General features: G+C 54.1%; 2 protein-coding genes across 3 annotated transcripts in view; one reads left to right on the plus strand and one right to left on the minus strand.

The window, feature by feature from the left end:
- Positions 1–25720, plus strand: part of FYCO1 (FYVE and coiled-coil domain autophagy adaptor 1) — a 74234-nt gene that overhangs the window by 36934 nt on the left and 11580 nt on the right. For both annotated transcript variants that reach the window (XM_021683227.1, XM_021683226.1), the window contains exons 14-16: positions 2260–2398; positions 21083–21178; positions 24455–24665. In XM_021683227.1, the coding sequence (XP_021538902.1) occupies positions 2260–2398; positions 21083–21178; positions 24455–24665 (446 nt within the window). The remainder of the gene's footprint in view (positions 1–2259; positions 2399–21082; positions 21179–24454; positions 24666–25720) is intronic.
- On the minus strand, positions 8846–9871 carry CXCR6 (C-X-C motif chemokine receptor 6). The gene has a single exon (XM_021683228.1). The coding sequence runs from the start codon at positions 9869–9871 to the stop codon at positions 8846–8848; it is 1026 nt and encodes a 341-aa protein (XP_021538903.1).

A 25720-nucleotide genomic window follows, 5' to 3' on the forward strand; every position in this document is an offset into this window, starting at 1 on the left:
CTCAGTTAGAGGACGTGGGATCTGGTTCCTGCTCTTCCTGCTCCAAGCCCAGTCCTGCAGAACAGGCCACGCTGTCCTCTCATGGACCAGACTGTGGATGTAGAATACCAGGGAGGCAGAGCTGAGATGGCAGGTCTTGTCTTTGCTCAAGCATCACCACCTTCTGCAGCCTGTCCCTATGAACTCTTCCTTGGCCTCTGCCTGGATGCAGTTCAGCCAGCCTTCAGAGATACCGTTAGTTCCACTTTTGTTTGACTGGATCATCAAGGAAGTTGGCAGGCCCTATTATTTATATTTGGTACAAAGAACTGCTCAGGGATGGTGGAATGTACTGGGCATAGCATTCCTGTATCTTCTTCAAACGCATTTAAAATTCTTTTTTTAATTCTTAAGTTTTGAGAGTCCTTTATATATTCGGGATAGAAGTTATTTATCACATACGTGTTTTACAAATACCTTTTTCCCAACCAAAAACCTCTTTTCACTTTCTTTCAAAGAGCAAAAATTGTTCTTCAAAATGCAGAAGGTTTTAGTTTTGATGAAGTCCATTCCATTTTTTTCCCTTATGGATCAACTTTTTTTCTTTTCTTTTGGTATCCTAATCTATCTTTGCTTAACCCAAAGACACAAAGATCTTCTCCTGTTTTCTTCTAAAAATTATATAGTTTAGGTCTATGATCCATTTTTAGTTAAATTTTTGTATATACTACAAGCTATGCATAGAGATTCATTTTTTTGCATATGGTTGTCCAGTTGTTCCAACACCATTGGTTGAAAGTCTGTTCTTTTCTCATAGGATTACCTTTGCACCTTTGTCAAAAATCAGTTGGGTCTGTGTCTGGAATTTCTGTCCTATTCCATTTATCCATGTGCCTTTTCTCTCATCAATACCACACTGTTGAGATCACCATGGTTTTCTAATGAGTCTTTAAATCAGGTAGAGCAGGTCATCTAATTTTGTTCTTTATCAAAGTGTTGGCTATTCTAGGCTTTTTTGCTTATCCATATAAACTTTAGAATTAACTTGTCAATTTCTATAAGAAATCCTGGTGAAATTTTGATAGGGATCACATTGAGTCTCTAGATCAAGTTGGGGACAATTGACATGTTAACAAAATTGAGTCTTCCAATCCATGAACATGGTATAGCTCTCCATTTAAGTCTTTGATTTCTCTCCTGATGCTCATTGTCCCTTCCTTCCTTGTCCTTCCTTCCTTCCCTCTGTCAGCCTCAGAAGGCAGGTTCAGAAGCGTGGCTGGGCATATGGAAAGAAACCAGTCCTTGGTCCTGTTTTTTAGCCTGTGTCTCCAGCCCTCCATTATGCAGACCTCAGACAAGAGGAAGGATATTCCATCTAAAGCACGGCCTGTACCAGTAGCCCTGTGGCGGGGCCAGCTGCAAACTTGTAGCTCGCATGAACTGTTCTTGGTAAACCGTCCAGGAATCTCCCCTGCCCTGACTGGCAGGCGTTACAGCGAAGACAGAGGGTGGCACTGTGCCAGAGTACTGAGGTCACTTGTTTTGATTTCTGACATTTCCTGTCCCCTTGTCTGTCTGCATTTCTTTCTGTCTTTCCTTCTCTCTGCCTTTCTTTCGCCTCAGGCCTACCATCACATTTTTCGTGACATAGGCAAGAGAGTACTTGCAGGTGGGTGACAGGCACAGGAGTGTCCATATAGCCTCCTTCCTCCTGAGTGGCCTGCAAAGTCAGACACCAGGCCCCTGGTCAGAAGCACAGTGGTTGCTGCCACCTTGAGCAGAGGGAGGTTCTTTCCCATCCCCCAGTGGATGGAGGTGAAAATGCAGGTCAGACAGAATCTTGCGTTCAAAAAGGCATGAATGTCGTATCTGTGTCTTAGGGAGCAAGACTCAGCAGCACAGAAGTGTGTTTACTCTTTTTTTAGGTTCCTGCCTGATAAGGATTTGACGGGTTTTTTTTTCTTCTTATAAATAAGAGGCCTCAGAGAATATGTAAGAACTTGAAATCTCTTTAAGGCCCAACTGAGGAACCACCAAGAGAAATCTTGGTGGTTGTGTGTGCAGTTTTACCTGTAGTCCCCGCTGCTTTCTGGAATGTCCTGGCAGCCACTTCTCTCGCACCCAGACAGAACAGCTGTAGGTCGAGTGGGCCCTGAGGGTGTGTCTTGGTGGCCCATCCCGCCCAGCGGCAGCCCCTCACTTCCTGGAGCGCCCTCCCTGTCCTGCGCATCACTGTGTGTGTCTCTTCTCTCCCCATCTGCCTCCGTGGCCCGGGTGTAGACGCCGACTACAGGCCGCCAGACGATGCCGTGTTTGACATCATCACAGATGAGGAGCTGTGCCAGATCCAGGAGTCCGGCTCCTCCTTGCCTGAAACACCCACTGAAACTGACTCCCTCGACCCGAACTTGCCCGAACAGTGAGTAGACCTTGCCTTCATTTCCTTCGTGCTCCCCCGAGTGCTGGGCCCTTGTGCCTTCTGAGTAAAGGACCAGGAAAGTGAGACTTTGGAAGCAGGATCGCCCGACTGTGTTTAAGGCAAAGTGCCTCAGAACAGTGCTCGGGACCGTTCTGGAGACTGGAAGGCCAAGGTCAGGGTGTTGGCAGGGTGGGCTTCTCTTGGTGCCTCTCTCCTCGGCTCACAGAGGGCCGCCCGCTCTCTGCCTCTTTACACCCTCGCCCGGCTGTGTGTGCGTGCCCCGGCGTCTCTGTGTCCTGACAGTCCTTACCCTCTGCTGGCCTGCTCATCTGTTTTCCAACAAGGTTTGTGAGGAATGAAATGACCACACAAAGTGCCACCACATTGGAACATCGAGTCGACTTTGTTCCCCGGGGACCTGTAGGGACAGGCCAAGCCCCTCCCCCCCCGCCCCGCCCCCCACAGCAGCCTTGCTCAGCGTCTCTCAGCCCCTGGTGTTCGGGCCTAAATGCAGTTTCTATAGCAAAGCACCCGCTGTTCAAAAGCCAAGAAAGAATTTACCCACTTTCCCTCCAGTTGGGCAGTTCCGTGATATTCCTGCCAACACCCACATTGAGATCTCTGTCCCTCTCTTCCTGCCCAGAATTCAGGAGGGCTGGGATTAATCAGCAGGGTATCTGCTGTGTGGGAGGAGATATATTTAATCCTCATGAAGCTCTCAGGGCAGGAGAGTTTAGGCTTAAGTGTATCCCTCCACTCTCCCCTGTTCTCTGACGAGAGGGTGACTGAACTCCCATGTTGTGGCCTCACGGAGAGCACCAACACGATCACCCAGCCCGTCAGGCCCTGTGCACTGTTGCTTCCTCAGCTTTGGACCTTGCCTTTTCCTTCCTGGAACCCCCTGCCTCCCCTTCTGAAGCGCTCCCTGACCGCACAGCCTGCAGTGTTCTCCCGAGGGCCTGCTCTGTTCCAGCAGCACCGAGCCAGTCTGCCACCATCACCTGGCCACCGTACTCCCTGCCGGGTGGGTAGGTGGTGAGGGGAGCAGGGCTGGAGCCTCAGTGACCCCCTGCAGCTCTCTCTCTCCCTCACCACTCACCTTCCCCTGTCCCAGTAAGAACAAAAACAGAAGGCACTCTGACTGCTGACAAATATCTGTGTTTTGGTCCTGGGAAATCAGGAAGTGTTCCAGGAAAAGGAAACTGCCAGCATGCTGGCCCGCGGCCTCTAGGGTGGATCCGGGCCTGGTGGATGGGAGCCCGCAGTCCCTGCACTCCGTCTGTTGGGGGAGGAGCCCGCCGTCACAGTCAGCTAAGGGCCTGCGCCCTCACACACCATCTTTGCGCATTAGAGAAGACCCCGGTGTCTCTAGTAGCTCTCTCGTACGTTCTTTTTCTTCCTGAATTTAAGACCAATCCGAAACACCAGGACTCAGAACACGTGAGCTGTCTGGAGCCCTGGATTTGTGTAAGGCTCCCTGACAGGAAACTTTGAGAAAGAAATGAGCAAGTCCAAAGTAAGAAGTGAGCCAGAAGGGATTAAGCGCCATGTGTGTCCAGATCCCTGAAGGAAAGAAGGCTGCTTGGCAGCAGTGTTGAAAGCAACTCTGTCAGGCCCCTTCCCTGTGTCGGTCACTTCTACATGTGGCCTTGTTCAGTCCCTGCCCAACCCTTCCAGGTATAGGAGCTAAAGCTGCGGAAGCCTCCAGGGGCCAGAGAAGCCGCTCTGGGTCACGTGGCTCTAAGTGTCAGCGCTAGGCTTTGAGCCCAGAGCCCCTCCCTCCATCCACAGGCTGCAGGTTCGTTCTGAAGAGTTCAGCTCTCTTCTCTGGGTCCCACCTCCCCATTTGCACATCAGAAGCCTGCCCACCCTCCCCTGCCCCGTGTCCACTCCTCCCCACATGGACACATTCTTAGGCTAATGAAGTTGTCTGCCTCGCCCCTCCTGGTACAGGGAGCGGACAGGGAGAGGTCCCCACACCCTTGAGCAACTGCCCACCGGCCCACCCGACGAGGTTCAGAGCTAGGATGGTGGCAAGAAACAGAAGCACAGCCCCTTCACCTGGGGAGAAAAGATGGCATTCTTCAGAGCCCTCCAGACATGCCTGTTCGCACCTGCTCCCCACACTCATCCAGGCCCACCCTGAGCCTTCTCCATGGACCAAGTGTCCGTCTGTGCTCAGGACTGAGGTGGCAGGCAGAGACAGAAAGAAAGCTCTCGTCAGCCAGTAGCAGGGCTGGGCCTTGGGTCCCTTGGCCTCTGCTCAGCTTCCACCCAGGCCTGGCCTCCCCTTCTGGTCACCAGACAAACAGACCGTATGACGTCAAGCGCTGAGCCCAGGGCCTGGCGCCTGGGAAGCCTTCCATGGAGGCGCATTGTGTCTGTGATGCTCCGCATGCATTGTGGTGTCAGGCTGAGCTGTGCCCTGTACCTTGTCTCTAGTACCCCAGTCCTTCTCCAAGGAAGACCGCTCAGATGCCCAGTGATACTGAGCCAAACTCGTAGAGACTGTCCCTGCGCCTCCGAGCCCCTTTGCCAGTAATTGCTTCATGACTGGCCCTTCGTGGTCACAGTGCTTTGTGGGGGCTATGGTGGGTTTGTCACCAGCCAGGAGATGTGATGCCTGCATCTCAGAAACAACACGAGAACAGGATATGGTAAGGATGGTTAAGGTTAGAAAGCCGCCTTGTGCTTGGGGTAACCCACCATCTCCCTCTTGATGACTCCAGAGCTGGCGGGTACCTCGAGTCCATCAGCTGCAGGAACCCTCCGTTGGCCAGCAGAGAGAGAGGCTGCTCCCTGGAGGCCTAGCCCTCGCTCTGCTGTGTGAGCTTCGGCAGGTATTCGTCTCTTTGAACTAGTTTCCTCACCTGAAAAACGGGGATGATAGGGCTAGGCCTCCCACCGAACGGTGTTGGGAGTTACCCCAGACCATGGAGGCCCAGGGCCCCGGAACGGGCGCTTCCTGGAGGGGCCCTTGGTGGAGAAGGTCAGAGCGAGCACCCCCTCCACTCCTGGGCCCCGTGCTCCCTGTCCTTTCCCCTCCCCGCCACCCACAGGGGCAGCTTCAGGCCTTTCTTCCTATAGCACCTGTGCCTCATCCCGAATGCCTACTGAAGTCACCTGGGCTTCTCCTCCCAGGCAGCCCCTGGAATAGGGGTCCCCCTGTGCTCACCACGTCTCAGACAGTGTGGCCGTCCAGGGCCTCAAACCGCTCCCCCCCCGACCTGTACCCCATCATGTGCTGGTGTGTATGAGCAGAGTCAAGGGGAGGAGCCCAGGAGGGTTGAGGCTGGGAACTTGCCCTTTATGGGGCTGTTATGTGGACAGAACAAAATCAAGACGTAACAGCGCTCTGTAACCTCCGTGCGCTGCGCCCGCCTCTGTTGGCAGCGATGCTGTATACGCAGGGGAGGGCTTGGGAAAATATCTACTCTCGGGTGTAGCAGATAAGGGCCCAGAGATGCAGGGGCGATGAGTGACTGAGGATACAGAGAAGATAAAGGAGGAGTCCATGGCTGTGCCGTCCGGGGCTTTCCTAAGCTGTAGAAGGAGGGGCACAGCATTTCTGCAGGGAGCCTGGAGAGAAGGCGTGTAACACAGGCCCGGGCCGGGACATGGCCTGATGGGTGCCCGGTCTTGTTTGGCTCAGCCTGGCAGCCACCTGGTTAGGGGGAAGCCAGCGATCCCCGCAGCTGCCCCTCTGTTGCCGTGGCCAGGCAGCCCCCAGCTTCGCCCTCCTAGTGCACTGTCCAGGCCTCAGGAGCAGTCCTGGAGGGAGGGTGTGGTGTGCTGTGGATGCTGAACCGGCCTGGGGGAGGCTGAGTGGCTTGCCCAAGGATGCACAGAGCTGGAGCAGCCACTGAGCCGGCGTCTGAGTGACCCCAGAGCCCTGCTGTGCCTGTCACACCACACCACTTCCCTCGTGGGAACGTGTAGCGGTACCGCAGGGCCCCTGGCTCCCTGCCTCCTCACATCCTCCTTTCCAGGTAGGGCCTCTGTCTCATCCTGTGGAAGCCGGGGCTGGTGGCCCCGCTATCAGAAGTGCTGACCCTCAAGGTGAGCTCACAAAGGAGGGTGACAGAAACTCCCACTTTGAGGCCAGTTTTTTTTTTTTTCCTAGTTTTTTTTTGTGTGTGTGTTTTTATTTGTTTTGTATTTGAAGCCAATTTATTTATTTATTTATTTATTTTTAATTTATTTTTTTTAATTTCAGCAGGGCCACACTACTTCTATTTTTTTTTTTTAAAGATTTTATTTATTTGAGAGAGAGAGAATGAGAGACAGAGAGCATGAGAGGGAGGAGGGTCAGAGGGAGAAGCAGACTCCCTGCCGAGCAGGGAGCCCGATGCGGGACTCGATCCCGGGACTCCAGGATCATGACCTGAGCCGAAGGCAGTCGCTTAACCGACTGAGCCACCCAGGCGCCCTGAAGCCAATTTAAAGACGATGAAAGTCAGCCTTGTCACCACAGAAAGGGCAGATTTTATTGAGCGAGGAAGCTCTGGGTCCACGTGGCCTGGCTACCCTGGAAGCAGCTGCTCTCGTGGGTGCATTTAGGCACGAGCGGGAGACAGTAGGGAGGCTCATGTGGGCCTGCGCAGCTGGACCAGAGTGTAGGGGACGTGCCACACAGCCCTGGAGGCACGAAGCACATGCTCCGCGCCTTGCCAGCTCACAAAGGATGACCCGCGGCCTCTGTGTGTCGCTGGTTCTCGTGCTGCTGTTGCCATCCTTGAAGCCCTCCTCCCCCCCACCCCCGAATGCACACTGTGCTGAGTGTATTTTGTACACGTCATCTCAAGCCCTCCCCTCGCCAGCCCCCAGAGGCGGTCCTGTTATGGCCCACGTTTCACCAAAACAAAAGAAGTTAAAGAGATTACCGACTGGTCTAGCCAACGAGTGAGAGCCAAGCCAGGATTCCACTCCGGTCAGTCCGGACCCCAGAGCCACACTGCTAAGCCGGGTCTGGCCCACCGCCCTGTGCGCTCCCTTTCACTGCTGGCGATCGGTTCTCTCCGTTTTGGTGAGTGGTTTTGTAAAGCATGAGCCAAAAAGGCAACTTTACCTACTGAGCAGATTGCTAGGATCTAATAAACATACTCAAGTGCCTGACATTTAGAATTGCCTCATCCTGTGACCATATTGAGGAGGTTATACAAATGTACTTCACAGTTTGGTCAGGAGGTTGAAAGCCGCAGTGAAGGAGTGATCACTGGTATATTCCATTTCCTTGACAGAGCAGTGCCCTGAAAGGTTGCAATTTTAACTTGCTTCCTATGCTCCGAGCCTGTAAGTAATCACTTTTCCGTATATTCCAGGCATACCACAGTAAAGTAGAAGGTGCCTGGGACGCCTGGGTGGCTCAGTTGGTTAAGCGACTGCCTTCGGCTCAGGGCATGATCCTGGAGTCCCGGGACCAAGTCCCACATCGGGCTCCCTGCTCAGCGGGGAGTCTGCTTCTCCCACTGACCCTCCTCCCTCTCATGCTGTCTCTGTCTCATTCTTTCTCTCTCAAATAAATAAAATCTTTAAAAAAAATAATAAAGTAGAATGTGCCAAAGGATAAACATAGTTTAGAGACTTTAAAAAGGTTTTATTTCTTCGTCATGAAAATCATATGCTGTTTGATACAGGCGTGATTGTATTCTATATACACTGATACATGATTTATATGTGCGTGCGTGTATCAGGCATTGGACAATTTAGTTTTTAAATGAGCAAACCCACCAAAGAACACATTTCAGAAATGCCGCTTAGATTCACGATTGTCTGAAACGCTGCTTTGCACATTTTCCTAACATTCTGTGGACCCCTGGAATCCTCAGCTGACTAATTTGTTTGGGCCCATTCATGTTCCCTGGTGTTCCTCCTTCCAGGATTAATCAGAGAGAACATAAGCATCTCTCTATATAAAGGCCCAGCCCCCGGGTGAGGCAGAGCCTGTTCTCATTTCTGTCAGATGCCTCGTGATTGAGGTCCCAGCCATGTGGCCCAGGACTCGCTTTCATGGCTGTTCTAATCTCCCTGCTTCCCAGTGACCAGAGGAGTCTTCTGAACTGGGGAGCCTGGAGTATCACCTGCCCTCAGCAGCTGTGTGGCCAGGCTCCCCTCTTCAGCGTTTAGTCCCAGTCCTCAGGAAGGAGAACCTAAGGTCTTAAGGGTCACACATCATTCCCTGGGAGCTAGCGTTCTTGGGGCTAGAGGAAGGAAAGCCCTTCCGGTTCTTAGAGCTTCCCCCCACACACACTGAGCTTTAGGCCTGGGGGTTCAAGAGGAGAGCAGAATGTGTTCATGCCCGAGAAGCAGCGTCCCACACCAGCCACAGGGTTGGGTGACTTCTCCATGAGAAAGCGCAAGCCATAAACAAAGCCTCCCTCATCACATCCAGAGCACACAGCCATACTCCTGCAAGCTCCTGAGCAGCTCTCCAAGCCCAGGCAAGGCCTACAGCTGGAACATGCTGGTGGCTTCCACGTTGTGACAGGCAGAACAGGTCTTGGAAGCATCCTCGGAAGACTTCCATTGAGTCGAGACCCCCAGGTAAGGGAGGCAGCCAATGTCCTTCATAAGTTTCCAGAAGTTCCTCCGAAACTTCAAGCCAACAAAGGCATAGAGCACAGGATTAAGGCAGGCCCGCAGGTAGGCAATGGCCTCTGTAACAATGATGGCATAGTGGAAGCTGGTCATGGTGGCGTACTCCCAGCTCGTGCTGCGGATGAGCTTCACAAGGTTGAAGGGCGTCTGGGTCAGCAGGAACACAGCCACCACCAGGAAGATGATCTTCAGAGACTTGTGCTTCTGGAAGCCTCGGGCATGAAGCAGGGTCTTGATGATGACTGAGTAGCACACCATCATGGCGAGCAGTGGCAGGAAGAACCCCAGTGTCATCTGGGTAGCGAGAACTACAGTGGAAATCTCCTCATTGTGATAACCACAGACAAGCTTGTCGAGATAATGGACGTTGCCGTAGATGATCTGTGGCAGGGAAACCAGCAGGGAGATCACCCAGATGAGCAAGCAGATGGCCTTGCCCCAGGCCATCCGCCTGGCCTGCTGGTTGTAGGCCTTGGTGGCCCGAACCACTGCAATGAAGCGGTCCATGGTGATGCAGGTGAGAATGAGCATGGACGTGTAGAAGTTCAGAGTGTAGATGCCCAGCAGGGTTTTACACACGACCTTGCCAAAGACCCACTCGTGGATGCTTGCGTAGGCCCAGAAGGGCAGAGTGCAGACAAAGACCAGGTCAGCCAAGGGCAGATTCATCAGGAACACATCTGTCAGGCTCTTCAGCTTCTGGTAGGAGATGTATACAACCAGCACCAGCGAGTTACCCAGCAGGCCACAGATGAACACCACCAGGTACATGGAGGGCAGAAAGAACTTGCGGAACTCTAGGAAGCGTTTATGCCCCTGGCTGTCGTCACTGGAAGTGTTGAAGAACCCGGGGTCGACATAGTCGTTCTCCTCCATGGCGCACATTCTCGTGAACGTCTGGGAGGCAAACACAGGAATTATAGTCGGGGCCGAGGGGGACACCTCCTGTTCTCCTACAATCCTGTTGCCCCACTTTTAGGGGGCAGATAGTTATCTCCTGAACCCACCTACATTCTGCTCAGTGACCACGCAGTCCAGTGTAATGGAGACAGACAGTGCTGAGGGGTGATTGCTCAGACAGGACGAGGGGCCCTTAATTAGCCTTAAAATCCTTTTTTTTTTTTTTTTTAAGATTTTCTTATTTATGAGAGAGAGCATGTGCACAAGCAGGGGGGAGGGGCAGAGGGAGAGGGAGAAGCAGGCTCCCTGCTGAGCAGGGGGCCCGATGTGGGGTCAATCCCAGGACCCTGAGATCATCACCTGAATCGAAGGCAGATGCTTAACCGACCGAGCCACCCAGGTGCCCCAGTTAGCCCTGAAATCCCAAGGCTCTCACCCACCTGGGAGACAACACGTAACTGACCCCACGCACAGTCCAGAAAATCCTGTGCCGACTGGTCTTGAAAGCAAAGGTCCCCATGTGGTAAAGTGGGGGTGGTGCCTTTCTGGAAGTATAGAACTGCTTTGTAGTGGGCAGGCCTGCCTTCGTCTGCCCATCCTATGCCTCATTTTCTATTAAATTAGACCCCTGCTCTTTGTGGAAGCTAAGGCGAGTATCCCCCATTGAGGAGACTTCTGGAGACCAGAAGGGGTTTGGGGGATGACCAGGACTTCTCTGCCTGGGTAGACAGTCTATCCTGTCTTTCCTTGCCCTCCACTGCCTAGATCTGGATGCGAGAGAAACCAGGCACAGAAAGCACCAGGCTGGCCAGCACCGTGGCGGAGCTGGCCGCGGCCAGGGAATCGGGCAGCTGTCCTCAGAGCCCGGCCCAGCCTGCCCCTTCGTGCCTGGCACGCCCCGTTCCACCACCAGAGCCTGGTTTCTGGAAGACTTCCTCATCTTCGGGAATCTTTTAAAAGGAACACTTCCCCCGAAGGGAGCATTACTTTAGCTTGTGTGACTGGCAGCTTAGGCCCAAGGGGTCTCCTTTTTAAAAATGGAAGATCTGGCCGAAATGGGACGCCAGATGGGTGGGCTACTGCAGCGGGGCCAGGGGCCAGCCTTGCAGCAAGGCTTGTAGCAACAACCAAAGAGCTGCCTTTCCTGCCTGGGGCTCCCAGCCTTTCAAGGCCGTCCCTTCCCTCTGCCCCGTGACCGTGCCAAGGAGCACAGACAGGACATGAGGGTGAGGTACTGTGGCGTGGGAGCAGGGGCAGCTTTGGCGGGGTGCCCGTCCACTGACCTGCGGAGAACTCGGCACACAGTGGCTCATTTTTGGTGACCCAGGGCCATATCCTGCTAATACCTTAAGAAGTCTCAAGAAAAACAGGCATTTGGTTTAGCAAAGTCAGAATGTCAACTGGCCATTCAGGGATCTGTCCACGGAGAGATCATGTGTCCTTTCTAATCTACTCAAAGACTTCTTGTCCTGTCTGGAGATGGTATCAGTCCTGGCGCTGCCGCCTCGGTCCTCGTGGGGACAGGGCACACTTTCTCTCCAAGGAAGGACCTCACGTCTGGGAGGAGACTACTCAGTGAAAGGTCCCTGCTCTTAGACCACAAAATGTGAGGTGTGGAAGGGTGATAGGCCAGCCGCAGTCCTCAGGCCCCACCAGCAGGCTGCTGGGTTAAGTCAGTCAGAGGAGGGTGTGTATGTGGTAGTGCTTCATGCGGACACAAAAACATTTGCTTCATCACTTAGACCATGAAACAAGTGGCTTTGCTTTCCTTGAGAGTACTACCAAGTCTCCATTATTAACCGCCTGACTCTTGCCTGTTTATAAGAAATCCTGTTACAGCCGCTGCAGACACTATACTGGGCCCGTACGGATTCATTTGTAATCAGGTATGTCATGCTAACAGATTGGGGCTGCACAGTTCTGTGCAGATAGAGTACTGAAAATTAGTTTCCCTCGGGGGCGCCTGGGTGGCGCAGTCGGCTAAGTATCTGGCTCTTGGTTTTGGCTCAGGTTGCGATCTCAGGGTTGTGAGTTTGAGCCCCATATCGGGCTCCCTGCTCAGTGTGGAGTCTGCTTGGGATTCTCCCTCCCTCTCCCTCTGCCCTTCCTCCCTGCCCATGTTGTCACTGTCACTATCTCTAAAATAAGTGGATGAGTGTTTTAAAAAAAAAAAGTTAGTTTCCCTTCTAGAAATGTTAAAAGCACTCCTGTCTTTATCTTTTATAGCCAAAGTCCTATGTTGATTGATTGCAGTTTTTTAAAAAAGTAATATAATCAACTTTGGAAGCAGCGTAAATGTCTGATCATAAGTAAAGTAGCAAACTGCAATTCAGATATAAAATAGAACATAACTCAAATGTTTAGGAAGTGCTTTAAATGATTCTGGAGAATGTACTACCTCGAAACGACCCCCAGCAGTGGAAGCACAAAGTAAATGTGCACAATTAGCTTTGACTGTTACTGTCACAATGAGTACATGACCAAAAGGACGTAAAATTGATCATGATTCTTAACTTTCTTTGATCATAAACCCTTTTGAGAGTCTCCTAAAGCCACAGACATTTTCCTCAAAAGTAATGTGCATACCTGCCTGCATTTCTGAGGGCTTGTGAGCCCTTTGAGTCCCTCTGCCACGTATTCTGTGGACCCTTGTTTAAGAACCCACGATGATGGCACACCTGGGTGGCTCAGACTCTTGGTTTCGGCTCAGGTCATGATCTCAGAGTCCTGAGATCAAGCCCCACGTGGGGCTCTGCTGGGTGTGGGGAGCTTATGATTCTCTCTCTCCCTCTCTCTCTGCCCGTACCCCCCCCAAATTAAAAAAAAAAAAAGAATCCACGATGAGCTATGTGATTTTGATATATATATATATATATATATATATATATACACTTATATATTTTAAAGTATGTTCCACGTCCAACGTGGGACTTGAACTCACGACCCTGAGATCAAGAGTCGAATGTTCTACCAACTGAGCCAGCCAGCCACCCCAATTTTGACTATATTTTTTAAAACATAAAAAAAACCCGCCCAGAATTTATCAACAGTTTGCCTCTAGCTGTGGAATTCAAGATGACTTATTTCCCTTCTCCCTTTATGTTTTTCTACCTTTTCCGAAGTTTTTGCATTGGTATATTGACTTACATGGGGAGAAGAAACAAGACAACTGAGAGCCTGTGTTCTAAATTATAATGCAAAAGAAACAAAAACCAAGAATGAGAGATTATTCAGCGGACAGATGTGGCCAGTGGCTAGACTCTCCCGTCTCCCTGGGACGGCACTACCAATACCATCAGCTTACGAGCACTTGCTCTGTGCCCAGAACCGTGTTAAGTCACTTCACAGTTCTTGGGTCGTGGGGCAGAGGCAGAATTCGAACCGAGAGCAGCCGAGCTCTAAAGCCTGGGCATTTTACCCCACACTGCACCGCAGGCAGGGATCAGAGGACCCCAGCAGCCTGAGGTTAGTCTTGCCTTTGAACTCTATAAACAAGAAGACAAATGACTCACCAGCGGAGAGGCTCTCAGTTTGTCCCAGAAATGAGCTTGTTCGAAGCAGCAAGGTCTGCCTCTGTCTCTCTGTGATGTGGCCCGTGTTTCCGTTGACTGTCTTCTGAGCGCCCTTGGTTGGTGATCATAAGAGACCCAGCCCTACCCACCCCTGCCTTGTACATCAGAATCCACATGACCAGCCTGCACCCGTGTAATTTGGGGGTGAGAGGAAGCGGTGGCTCTCATCTCCTGCACTCCCTGCTGGCTGGCCATGGACATAATCACCGGCCAGGACCTCAGAGGGTTTTTATTTGTAAACAAAGGGGAGCAAGAAGTAGGTCTAGCTCAGGCAGCCCACTGAAGACTACGGCATTTGTACCATTTCCTTCGCTAGTCATGTCTCTTTGGAGCCGCTGGGGCCTGACCAATGCGAAGTCCGTGCTGTGGCCCGGGTTCAGGGTATGCGCGCAGCTCCCACACGGTGATAGCCCCTGATCCTCACCACAGCCCTGCAGAATAGGTACTCTTCCCATTTTACAGATGAAAACCCTGAGGGCCCCAGCCGAAATAACAGCCCCACGTGCACAGAGCTAAAAACTGGCGCTTCCAGGAAACAAACCCAGGGCTCTGTCGTAGCCAGAGCACCGGAGGGCTCCTAGGGGACGGGTCAGCCAGGCGGCCTGACGCAGCCCTGCCACCTAAACCCACATGACTCGGAGTCCTCTGGTTCCCTGAGGCTGTCCCCACCGCTGGAACTCCCCAGATATGGACCACCTGGTGACAGCACAGTTCTAGTTGTCGGACTCCCTGACCCCGACATGCTGACACTTCCGGGGAAGAACGCCCCGGGAGGCAGGAGCTGGAGGGATGCCTGCCGCGCTCCCGTTCCTCTGGGGAAGGTCTGCTGGGTAGAGGCGTGGACTCCCATCTCTGCTTTCCCAGAAGCAGCTGCCCTCGTGCCCACTCACCGGGCCCCCCCTCCCCTGACTCTGCACCCCATTCAGCCCGTTCCCCGTCACGGCTGGTGTGCATCTGCTGGGCACAGCGGCTCCTGCAGCTCTTCCTGAGGGCAGGGTGTCAGGCACTGGGAACCAGGCCCTGTGCCGGGTGCTTCCCACCTAGCTGTCCAGCCTTACTCCTTTACAGATGAGTAAGCAGAAGGGTCGAGAGATGAGCTCACTCGCCCAAGAGCACGCACGCCCCTGGGGTCCCCCAGGATCTGTCCAGGTGCAGAGCCCATGCTCCCTGCACCACTTGCTGAGCACGGAGCTCTCCCAGGGAGCCCTAGTAGAAACTTTGAAGAGCGCTCGTGGATTTTCGAGGCTTTTCTGAACGGACTAGTTCAAACCCTTCCACCACACTGGTACAAATGAATGAGCTGTTCCCTGAGGGCAGGAGCCGTGAGGCTCTGTAGAGTGTGTGCCTCTAGCCAGGTGGTGGGTGGACGCAGGGGCCGGTGGACGATGACAAGTGCAGGGGAGGTGGGCCAAAGCACCCATCCTCTGAGAGAGACCGTTTAAGGCAAGACATCCCTTCGGAGCGAGCCAGCCTTTCATTTTGGAATCTCTTGTGCTTCGAGAGAGGCGCCTTTCCCAGGGACAAACCAACTGTGGCATTTGGGACCAGTTCCCGGAGCAGAGAAGAGCCCGAGCCTTGTCAAACACGCTCACGCGGGCAGGCCCTTGTGTCTTGGAAGGACAAGCACACTTGTACTCCATGGGAAGAAAGGGGCCTCGCCCTGGCCTCCTCCACGACTGTGTGCGGGCTTGCGGGGCGGGCGGGTTCGTGTGTCTGAGAAAGCACGGCTGCATTTGTCATCACCGTTCTCCAGCGGAAGGTTCTCCAGGGAAAGACTTGCAGCCAGATTGGAGGGAGCCACTCACCCTCTGGGGGCCAGAATCTTACTTCAGCCACTTTACAGAGTGCCAGTGGATCTTTTTATCTGCCAAGTTTGTAGTGCTCCGTGTTTCAAGGGCATCACTTTTCTTTGAAACAAAACTCTGAACTTGCCAAGGGCAACGGCCCAATCACATGTCTTAGATTGCCCCTGGAATCCTTAAACGTTTTCTAAACAGAACCGGGGGAAGGATAGACTAAGAAGCAACAGCCAGGTTTATCTTGGAAGTCAGAGTGCAAATGACCTGCTCACCGTTCCAGAACCCCTGCCGCTCCCGATCCAGAGCCCTGGGTGGAACGTCAATCCCAGACCCAGGATTGAGGCAGTTCCTGCTGCAGGCAGAAGTCTCACTGCAAAGCACTGGTGGTCGATGGGGGCCATTGAGGGTCAGTTAGGACCGAAATTCTCAGAAAAAGAGCCTGACCAGAAGGCTGCTCCTTCTAGAGCCGGGAAGGCATGCCCAAGTGCTGCCTGGCCGTTGGTTTTGAGGTCGGGCATGCAGGTTTGGGTAATTGTGGTCGGACCATGGTTACTGAGTAATCAGAAATCAAAATACCAGAAGTGCTCTTCATCACTCGGGGTTTTTTTAGGCAAAAAGGAAGCCAATGACTGCAAGAAAAACTAGCCAGAACTTACTTTTAATAGTAAAATGGGAAAATGCCCCCAGATCCCACAGAGAGTGGGCTCAGCACCACGTTCCGAGCCCATGCTGCTCACAAGCACGGTCTGCGAGGCCAGACCTGTCCTGGGTCCGCACCGTCCCACACAGTGGCCCTTGAGCCCCTGAGGTGTGGCCGGTGCCGCCGAGGAGCCAAACTGTGATGAATTTGAGTTCAAGCGGCCCCGTGAGGCCAGTGGCGGCTGAATTGGGCAGCGCGTCGTAGAGTCATCTGCTGACCACAGATAGAAGCTGGCCTGGGGACCCTGGGTAATCGGGGGAAGCAGCCTTTCTCACTGAGCTGCTTAGCGAGGCCGAGGAGCAGGTGGAGACCTCTGAGGAAGGCAGTCGGCAAGACGCTCGGGCCATGGGGGCTTTTTAGGCATCCTTTCTTCTCCTGCCGATCCCAGCAGCCAAAGGATCTGCCCCCTGGGCAGTCTGCAGGACTGAGGTTGTACAGTAATTACATGAAAAAGCAGCTGAGGCATTTTGATTTGTGACAGGAAGCTATTGTAGAATCCAGCCGTAGAGACCAAGTGGGGGGACCCCGCTCCCCCATGACCCCTCATCCAGGCAGGCGCGGACCCCTGGACTGCACTGCCGGGGACTTCCTCACCATCTGCCTTGTCTGTGGACACCACTTTATTCTCACTTGGTTCTCAAATGGAGCCTTGGGCATGTCCTGTGTTTGGGGGCATGTGGGACAGAAGGCCAGCTCTCCATGGGGCACACAATCTGGATGTTGATTGAGCATAGACAGTGTGCAGGGCAGGATCTCCGGGGGTGCCAAGATGAGCAGCCCCAGAGGGTGGAAGGAGTTAACAAACAGACATGTACGCCTCAAGACAAGTTCAGCTCTCCTGACCATAGGCTCAGGGACGGAAGCTCAGCAGGAAAGGGTGACATGCCATCAGGGGTCACCATTGCCAGCAGGAGGCTCCCATGGCCGGAGCAAGGGGAGGAAGGAAGGGCACTGTGGGCAATCAATGTGTCTCAACTTCACAGGAAAACACCCCAGTGGCAACAAAGGAAATGGTGCTGGCAGGAGAGAGGGTGCCCCCTAGCGGCCTTGCTTTTGTTCCCTGTCCTTCCCAAGCTTCTTTGCCCTCCTCTGAACTAAGGGAGATGCTCTTCCACTGCGTCCCATGGAAAGATACGAGTTTTAACTGACCGTCCACGGATGTGCGCGTGTAGACACGAGGGCAAAGCCAGAGCCCCTGACAACACGCAGTATCCTGTCGCTTTGGCGTTTTCTATTCAATTTCTTCTAATGTGGGTCGTAACTTCCTAAGTTGATTCATGACCCACTAAATGGGTCGCAACCCACAGTTTGAAGAGCCATTGAGAAGAAACCTCTGGGCCCCTAACCCTTATCCTCGGGATGGCATCACCCACCCATGCCCGCCTCACTCCGCTCCCCCCGCCCCCCGTGCAGGGCCTCAGCCAGGGCCGGGAGGGGCTGGGGGCCTACCCTGGGAAGCACGTACTCGCAGGTCATCCGGGCTTGTCTATAGTCATGGCCAGAAAGGGGGAGCTGGAGGAGGAGAGGCAGTGACGGGTTAGGACATCTTTTATCCTCGATGCTGGAAAAGCGAGAGAACCAACTACAGCTTCAGAGTTTGTTCTTTCGGATGTTATTTATCTTTCTCTTGTACAGTATTTGCACTTTGCCCAAGGATGAAGACAAGTAACCTGAGGCAGGCCTGAGTGGCCTTGGGCCCATCTTGGCTCCTCAGACCCCCGTATCCGTGTCTGTCAAGTGGCGGGGGGTGGGGGGGGGGTTGATCCCTTGAACAGCTTCTCACACTGACGTTCTATGATTCTGTTTCTCCTGGGAGAAGGATGGGGGATGTGGAAGCTAGTGGTCGCAAGAGCCACGGAAGGAGGTGGGCAAGGAGGAGGTCGAGGGGTGGGGAGGAAGAAAACAGCGAGGGACCAGGCTTGCCCTCGGTGGCAGCAGGTGGGTCAGGCGTATTCTTGCTGCACCTTCCTTGGGAAGCGTGGAGAAGGCCGAGGAGTCCTTCGGAACCTACAGTCTTTTCCAGCCAAGCCTGGAGCTCAGAGCGGAGCCTGGAGTCCATCTGGTTCCATCACCTTCTCCCATATAGAGAAGGGAGAACAGCCTCAGAGGAGGGAAGGGCACCCAGAGTCACAATTAGTCATAAAACCAAGACTGGAACCGCCTTGGAGTGACGGCCCCACCAAGAGCCACACGGCCTCTCCTGCCCCCTGGAGCCCCAGGGAGCTCCGGCTGGATAGATGGAGCCCCCACTGCTCAGGGTTTCCGGCGCTCAGCCCCTGAAGGGCAGGGTGTTCATGAAGATGGGCTCCCCCACTTACCGTGGGCTGACGGGGACTGTGCCCAGACAGCCCCCGGCTGGGCAGCGGGGTGCCAGTGGGTATCTGGTGATCTAGCAGCCCTGGTGGCTCCCTGTGCTGGCCACACCCTCACAGTGGCACCCTGAGAGCAGAGTCTCACCCCCAGCGGCCTCAGCACCACAGCAGATGGGGACAAGGCAGGGACAGGGGAGCTAAATGGTGGAGAGCAGGTGTGATATCAGGGCCGGTCCAGTGACGCCCCGTCTTGTGCTCAGAGGTTTCCCAAGAAGACGAAGGCCTCTCCCCGGGCAGTACCTGTCCCCCTCTGGGCAGAGAGGCCTTGTAAGTTAGCAGCAGGCGTGCTGCTGCTGACCCCGCATCCGTCACTCCACGCGTGACTCAGGGTCCTCATCCTTCAGGGATCTGGCCTCGGTTCTCTCTTTGACTTTGTCAGCATTCCTCTGCCCTCTTCCGAATTTCCACATACTTCTCAGCAAGTGGCACGTACATTGTTTGGTTCCTGCAAAGGGCAGTGGCCAACCCGCTGCGTGCCGGTCCCGTAGGGCAAGGGACAGCTCAGGTGCAGCTCCTACTTCCAAAAGCCTCTCAGCCTAGGGGAGAGAGCACCCCAAAGAGATAAGTACGGCCCGTTGTCACGAGAGCTGTGACAGAAAGGGCCCGGGGGTGAGTGGGAGGGAGGGGCAGGCAGGGTGGGAGCGGGCTGCAGATGCCTGTGTACTGGCCCCTGGTGAAGCTGCCGGTCACATCCCCCAGACTCACGGCACGGTGCTCTTCATGCAGGTGCACTGTGATGCGTGGCAGATCTTCCCGCCCCCACACCTGAGTGACAGCCAGGACAGGCTGAGGGGAGACTCACTGAATTTTGCCGACTCTGAACTCCCCCTTTCTGCCGCCATGCGGAGAGCCCCTGGGTGCTCAGGTGGATGTTCAGGTTCCACCGACAGAGCGGGGAGCCTCGGGCTCAGACGCAGGAAGTGGACTATGGTAGACCGTCTGCAGCCTCCCCCATAGGCAGGTTGTACACCCCGACCCGTTGAGGTCAGGGACTCTCCTGGCAGTGAAATGTGAGCAGCATGTGCTGGGGATCCCTCCCAAGCAGAGGTGACAGCTGCCACCTCCAGGCAGAAGCTCTGTGAGCATTAGGGTGTGGCCACTGGGCTGGCTTGAATTTCCGCTGGCCCAGAGGTGATACTAGGTTGGGTCCTGAGCTGGGAATCCTGCAGAGCCCCATCCCAGGCATGGCCGTGGGCGGCATGCCATGCAGCCCAGACAGCACTGTCATTTTCCAGCCCAAGTCACAGCTGCACAGCTGCACTCTGCACTTCCAAAAGCCACTCAGCCTAGGGGAGAGAGCACCCGAAAGAGACAAGAACTTGGTGCCCAAATGGGTGTGAAGGTGGTGGTGGAGGCGGAGCCATCTGAGCACGAGGTCTGGATGCTTGCTGCTGGCCACCGACCTTGCCCGGGCCACTGTGTGTGCTGAGACCCCCTTCTTCCAGCTGTTTGTGTGTGTGTGTGTGTGTGTGTGTGTGTGTGTGTGTGTGTGTTGCTGACTCGGGGCAGGGGGAGGTGTATGCCATGCCTGCATCAGTGTCCTGCACAGCGCTGACCTGGGGGGACATCTCTTGGCACAGCAGTGCATGGGGTGGGGCTGGACTGCGTTCATTCAAGTTCCCTCGGGGCCTCAGAAGTCGAGCGAGTGTCCCCAGGGCCAAGCTCGTGAGCGCCCAAGGGGTACCTAGGGAGGGGGGCAGTTTGGTTCACACTGACCTCACCCCAGAGACATCTGGGGAGCGCCCCTCAGGGCAGTTGAAAAGAGGGTTATTGCGACATTTGGGGAAGAAGCTGTGCTAGGTGAGAGATGTTCCTTATTAACACTTGCCCGTGGGGCAAATGGTTCTTCTTTTCTGGACTAAGTTTCCCCTGAGCAGACCTGGGCACTCGAGCTGGTTGGGCTTGAGGCCCCTGAGATCACACAAGCCATTGGCTGAGCCAGGTGTGGGGCTCCGGCCTGCGTCTCAGGAGCTGACTGGGCCCCCGTGTCCCTGTCAGTGAAGGAGGGGGACTGCAGTCTGCCTTCCCAGAGTAAGCAGTCCAGTAGGAGTTTAAAACGTTCTATGATGGAATAAACACACGGAATGCTGGAGTTCAAGTCCAGTAGATGTCTTTGCTGCAGGGCCTCCTAGAGCCTCGAACTTACGTTGCACGGTGCCGGGGCTCTCTCAGAGGGAGCGTGTGGTGCCCTCCACCCCTGGGCCTGGGTTCCACGGAGCACGGTAGGAAGCATGTGTCTGCTGGCTCGTGGTGCAGCCGACCATGGGTTGTGAGCGAGAGAGGCCATGTGGCTTAGGTCCACTCTCTGTCCATGGCTCTGTCCCACCGCTCCCTCTTCGCCCACGCCGTTTCCTGGATGTGTGTCCTTGCTCCCTGGAGATGAGCCAGAGCAGGCTTGGCTAGTCACAGCCAGGCAGGACCCCGGGCTGCTGCTGACAGCGCTCAGCTGGCGTGGGATAGGAGGGTGGCCCGTCTGAGTGGTTGGCAGGCCCTCCCCACGGCCCCTGGAAAGACGCCGGGGAAGTCATGGCAGCCCTGTTGTATTCTCCCCATCCTGCCTGCTCGGCCCCAGCCCCTGTGTCCCTACCTGGAGAGCCTGCCGGACCTTCTGTCACGGCCTCTGGGACTGAAGGATCCCGTGCATTCTGAGGTTGGCTACGTGACTCCAAGGCTGGGGACCCAGGACGTGGGACTCCACGTGCCGATGGCTAAATGGCTGTGTGTTCTTGTGTGTGGCATTTCAGGGACACCATGTCAACCTTGCTAACCCCTGAGGACACTGAAGACATGCCGCTGGGACAGGATGCCGAAATCTGCTTGCTGAAGTCCGGGGAACTGATGTAAGTGACAGGTCTCCGAGCGGGGCTCCCCGGGCTGTCACTTTTGGGGAGGAGGAGCTGCACCCCCGAGGCTCTGCCTTGGCACCCATGGTGACTTTCATTCAGTCTGTGCTTTTTTTTTTAAAGTACAGTTTACATACAATAAATTCCCCCTTTATGTGCACGGTGCTTAGACTCTGACAAATAACAGTGCAATCACCAATCGTGGCTTATGTGGGGCTTATGTGGGCCAGTGGCTTATGTGATCTCAGGGGCCTCTGAGCCCAGCCGGCTCTGTACCCCAGTGCTGCCAGACGGGGGGACCCAGGCCCAGAACAGAACAGTGTCGCCCCATGTGACCACAGTGAAGACAGAGACCAATTCCCTCACCCTCAGAAGCTCCCCGTGCCCTCTATAGCTGTCCCTTCCTCACGCCTGTGCCCTGTGTTCTTCTTTTCTGACCATAACTTTGTTTTGTTTTCTTACTGTAAGAGCAGTACTGTTTCATTGTAGAAAATAGGAAAATAGAGACAAGCAAACCACCTCAGTGTATAGCCTTCCAGTTTTTAAAAATACATATGTACATCATTTTCAACACAAACAAAATATTCTACATCTTATTTCATGGTCTTTTAAAACTTACCACTGCGTGAGTATTTTCATATATCCTATTCTTTTTCTCCTGTGTTGTGTCTAATGGCTGGATAATGGCTTAATAGTCACTGAGTAGATTCACTCCCTCACTCACAGATACTTACTCAGCACCTAGGAAGCACCAGGTAGGTTCTAGGTCCTTGGAGTACATCAGTGAGCAAAACAAAGATCCCTGCCCTCATGTTTAGTTTATATTCCAGCAGGGGGGACAATAAACGTAAGTAAACAAGTGAATTACATAGTGCATTCATTACAAGGTGGTGTTGCTATGGCAGAAAAGCAGGATGGGGAGGGTGGAATTTGTCATTTTGAATAAAGTGGCACTAAGAAGTAAGACTGGAGGGAGTTGCCATGCAGCTATATGAGGGAACAGCATTCACGCAGAGGGAATAGTCGGTGCAAAGGCCCTGGGGCAGAATGGTGTCTGTCATGTTCAAGGATCAGGGAAAAGGCCAGTGTGGCTGAAGCAGAGAGAGCGAAAGAAACTGAGTCAGAGAGGGAAGGGCGCCCATGTCACATCAGGCCTTGTTGGCCATTGTGAGGACTTTGGCTTTTAATCTGAGAGAAATGGGAGCCCAAATATGAGGTTTGGAACAGAAGAATGACTTAATGTAATTTACATTTAAAAAAAGATCATTCTGGTTGCCATGTGGAGAATGACTATGGAGGGACAGGGCAAAGTAGGGAAACCAGTAGAATTTACATTTATGATGTGAGCCCTGTAGACAGTGGACTCCTTTTATTTAAGATTATATTTGAGGCGTGCCTGGGTGGCTCAGTTGGTTCAGCATCGGACTCTTGGTTTCAGCTCAGGTCATGATCTCAGGGTCGTGAGATCGAGCCCTGCATTGGGCTCCATGCTAGGCGAGGAGCCTGCTTAATATTCTCTCTCCCTCTGCCCTTCCTTCCGCTTCCTCCCCTCCGCCCAGCGCTCATGTTCTCTCTCTCTCTCTCTCAAAAAAAAAAAAAAAAAGATTATATTTGAGCAGAGATGGCAAACCCTTGATTTGTTTTTATTAGCCTCTCCTTTGGGGAGACTGAGTAATGTCCTCTCAGTGAACAGATAACGTCTAGAAAGGTTAAAAAAAAAAAAAAAAAAAAAGACTAGAAGCACAATCTAAAGGACTGGATGCGAGGGGAGAATTCTGGAACGTAAAATTATAAAATGGCCCAGAATCGGTGGGGCCTTCCGTCAGGGTGACTGCACACACGGCCGTGCAGTAAGATTTCCACCTTACAAGAAAGACCTCTTTTCCGAAAGGGACCCTTCTGCCTACTCGCAGATTCTTGAGAATTGTAAACATTGGACAAGGCTTTTTGTACCATAATTAGAAATGACGCTTAAATGAACACATGGGAGAACGTTACATGGAATGAAATCTTCACAAAAGTGGAATGATTTTTGTCAGAGCTGTCCTGTAGAGCATTTTGGGTGTTTTCATCCTTGATTACTCTTCTCATTAGCATAGCTCTGGGGAATATTTCCATCCATCTCCATAGCTTTGAAGGCAGACAGCACACTCGGCCCCATGACTTACTTGCTGTGCAGTCTCGGGCGAGTTCCCTAACCTCTCTGAGCTTTAGTTTCCGCTGCTGCTTTCAGGGGGACAGTAGTAGATTTTGGCCATGAAAGGCAGTTTGGTGTAGGAGACAGGTAGTGGCCTCAGATCAGACCTGGGTGGGCCTGGACCAAGTTTCTTAATCACGTCTTGGCTCCCTCGTGTAAAGTGGGAGCCTCATGCTTCCTTCCACTGCCATGGGGCCAGCACGTGAAGCCTGTGAGCAGAGGGCCCAGCACGTGGTGGCCGCCACCTTCCTGGTTCACAGTTGAGACAAGACCCGCCCAAGGCCACGCCGCTGGCTGAGGTGGCCACTCTGCACCCGAGGCCCTGTCCTGGTGACCTGCGCCGGCACGCACCATCCAGGCAGCCGCGGGGAGAGGGGCCCGTTCCCGCCCGCCCAGCTCATCCTCTGAGGCCCTGCTCACACCCATCAGCAGGCGGGCAGAGGAGGAACCTCAGGCTTACAAGGGGGTGAGCCCTGTAGCAGACGGGAAGCAAGGCAGGCACTGGAACCCATTTAAGAAAAGTCAGGGTGCCCCTTGGAATCTTCCAGCAGGCCCCAGATTTCCACTGAGAGGGATGGCCGAGAGGGTGGGAAGTTTCTAATGATGGGTGTGCTTCCTGCCCATGCCAGTTAACGTAGAGGGCAGCCTGGAGCTGGAGACAGGAATGGGCCAGCTGGGCAGCAGGAAGCTTTGGGGGAGCTCCTGAGAGCCGAGGCCTCCCGTAGCTGCTTCCCATCCATGGGCTCGTGGAGCACCTCAGGCCAGTGTTCACCCCTGACCGCCTGCGGGGACACGCCAGCCCCATGCGGGCAGAGATGGTCATCCCCACGTTTGCCGTCTGGGTCTGGGTCCCCGGTGCCGGCCACCGTGCCCGGCACCCAGTCAGTACTCGCTGTGGGCGGGAGCTGCGCATCCAGGCTTCTCCCGTAATTGAGCACGTCGGGCGAGGCTCCCCAGGGTTCGGCCTCCCAAGAGCCTCCAGGGCTTCCAGCCACCTCAGAGCCTCAGGTGACCTGGCCGGCAGACTCAGGCACGTTGCCTGTTTGATCAGGGCCTCCTCTGCGTTTGGATTTTAGGATAAAATTACCCCTCACGGTGGACGAGATCGCCAGCTTCGGGGAGAGCAAAAGGGAGCTGTTTGTGCGGTCCAGCACCTACAGCCTCATCCCCATCACTGTGGCCGAGGCAGGCCTCACCATCAGCTGGGTCTTCTCCTCCGACCCCAAGAGTATCTCCTTCAGCGTGGTCTTCCGGGAGGCAGAGGACACGCCGCTGGATCAGTGTAAGGTGAGGCCGGCTCCCCGCCCGCGGCCCGCTTGCTCATACAGCAGGGTGCTTGGGCAGACCTTTCCCTGCGCAGGGCTGCGGCCATCCTGCCTCCTGCTCGGCGGGCCTCACCTGGAATGTGAGAGGGACACGGGGAGGAAGCAGGTGGGCAAGCCCTCTGGGCTGCGTCCCACGGGGCAGGCAAAGCACCTGGGCTTGGCCAGCATGGGGAGGGAAAGGCCTGGTGGCTGGAGAGCGCTGTCTTCAGGTGTCTGAAGGTTTGCTCCTGTGTCAGACAGCTTCCGTCTGACCTTGGGGCAGATCACTAGGTAAGACCTAGAGGATACAGACATGCGACCCAGTTGAAGGATCATTTTTTACCAGAGCCGTGCAGAGCAAGAATAGGTCACCGTGGAGGCGGTTATGAGCTTGGGGTGTTTGGCATCTCACCTCAGAGATGTCAGCAGAGACACCTTAGCCATTGTGTCACTTGGGTGGTGGGGCTTAAAGTCTTGGTGGCAGATTCCAGTTCATAAAGTCCTAAGACATTCTAAGCATGGGATGCTGATGATGGCCTGGACCATGGGTCCCAGTCTTGGCTACACATTAGAAATACCTACTCCCAAGGCCACAGCCACACCACTCAGTCAGAATCCCTGGGGCTGGCACACAGGTGTTCCTAGGTGGGTCCAGTGAGCAACCAAGGTTGAGAGCCATGGGTCTAGCTCAAGGGACTAGAAGCCAGAGTAGAAAGGATAGGGTGGGATCCAGAGCCTGGGACAGAAGGTTGAGCAGAACTCGGTGGGTGGCTGACTCAGTGTGAGGGGAGGGGGGAGCTGGTTTGGGTGGAAACTCGAGTCCCATTTGAATCATTGTGGGTGGAAGGACCGGTGAGGACAGACAGGCCGGCCTGGAGCTTAGAGTGGACCTCAGGCTGCTATAGGTGCAGAAACTTCCACATTCCGGCAATGGCGAGAAGCAAGGTGGGGGAGAGCAATTTGAAGTCACGTGGAAGGAGACTCCTGTGCAGTGTGTGTGAGAACATCCCTGAGTCCCTCCTGCGTGTGGGCCGAGGG

The sequence above is a fragment of the Neomonachus schauinslandi genome, chromosome 1 (genome assembly GCF_002201575.2).
Source record: "Neomonachus schauinslandi chromosome 1, ASM220157v2, whole genome shotgun sequence".
NCBI lineage: Eukaryota > Metazoa > Chordata > Mammalia > Carnivora > Phocidae > Neomonachus > Neomonachus schauinslandi.

Coding starts and splice junctions, on each gene's coding strand:
- CXCR6 (XM_021683228.1), bottom strand. CDS start 9,871: ATGGAGGAGAACGACTATGTCGACCCCGGGTTCTTCAACACTTCCAGT.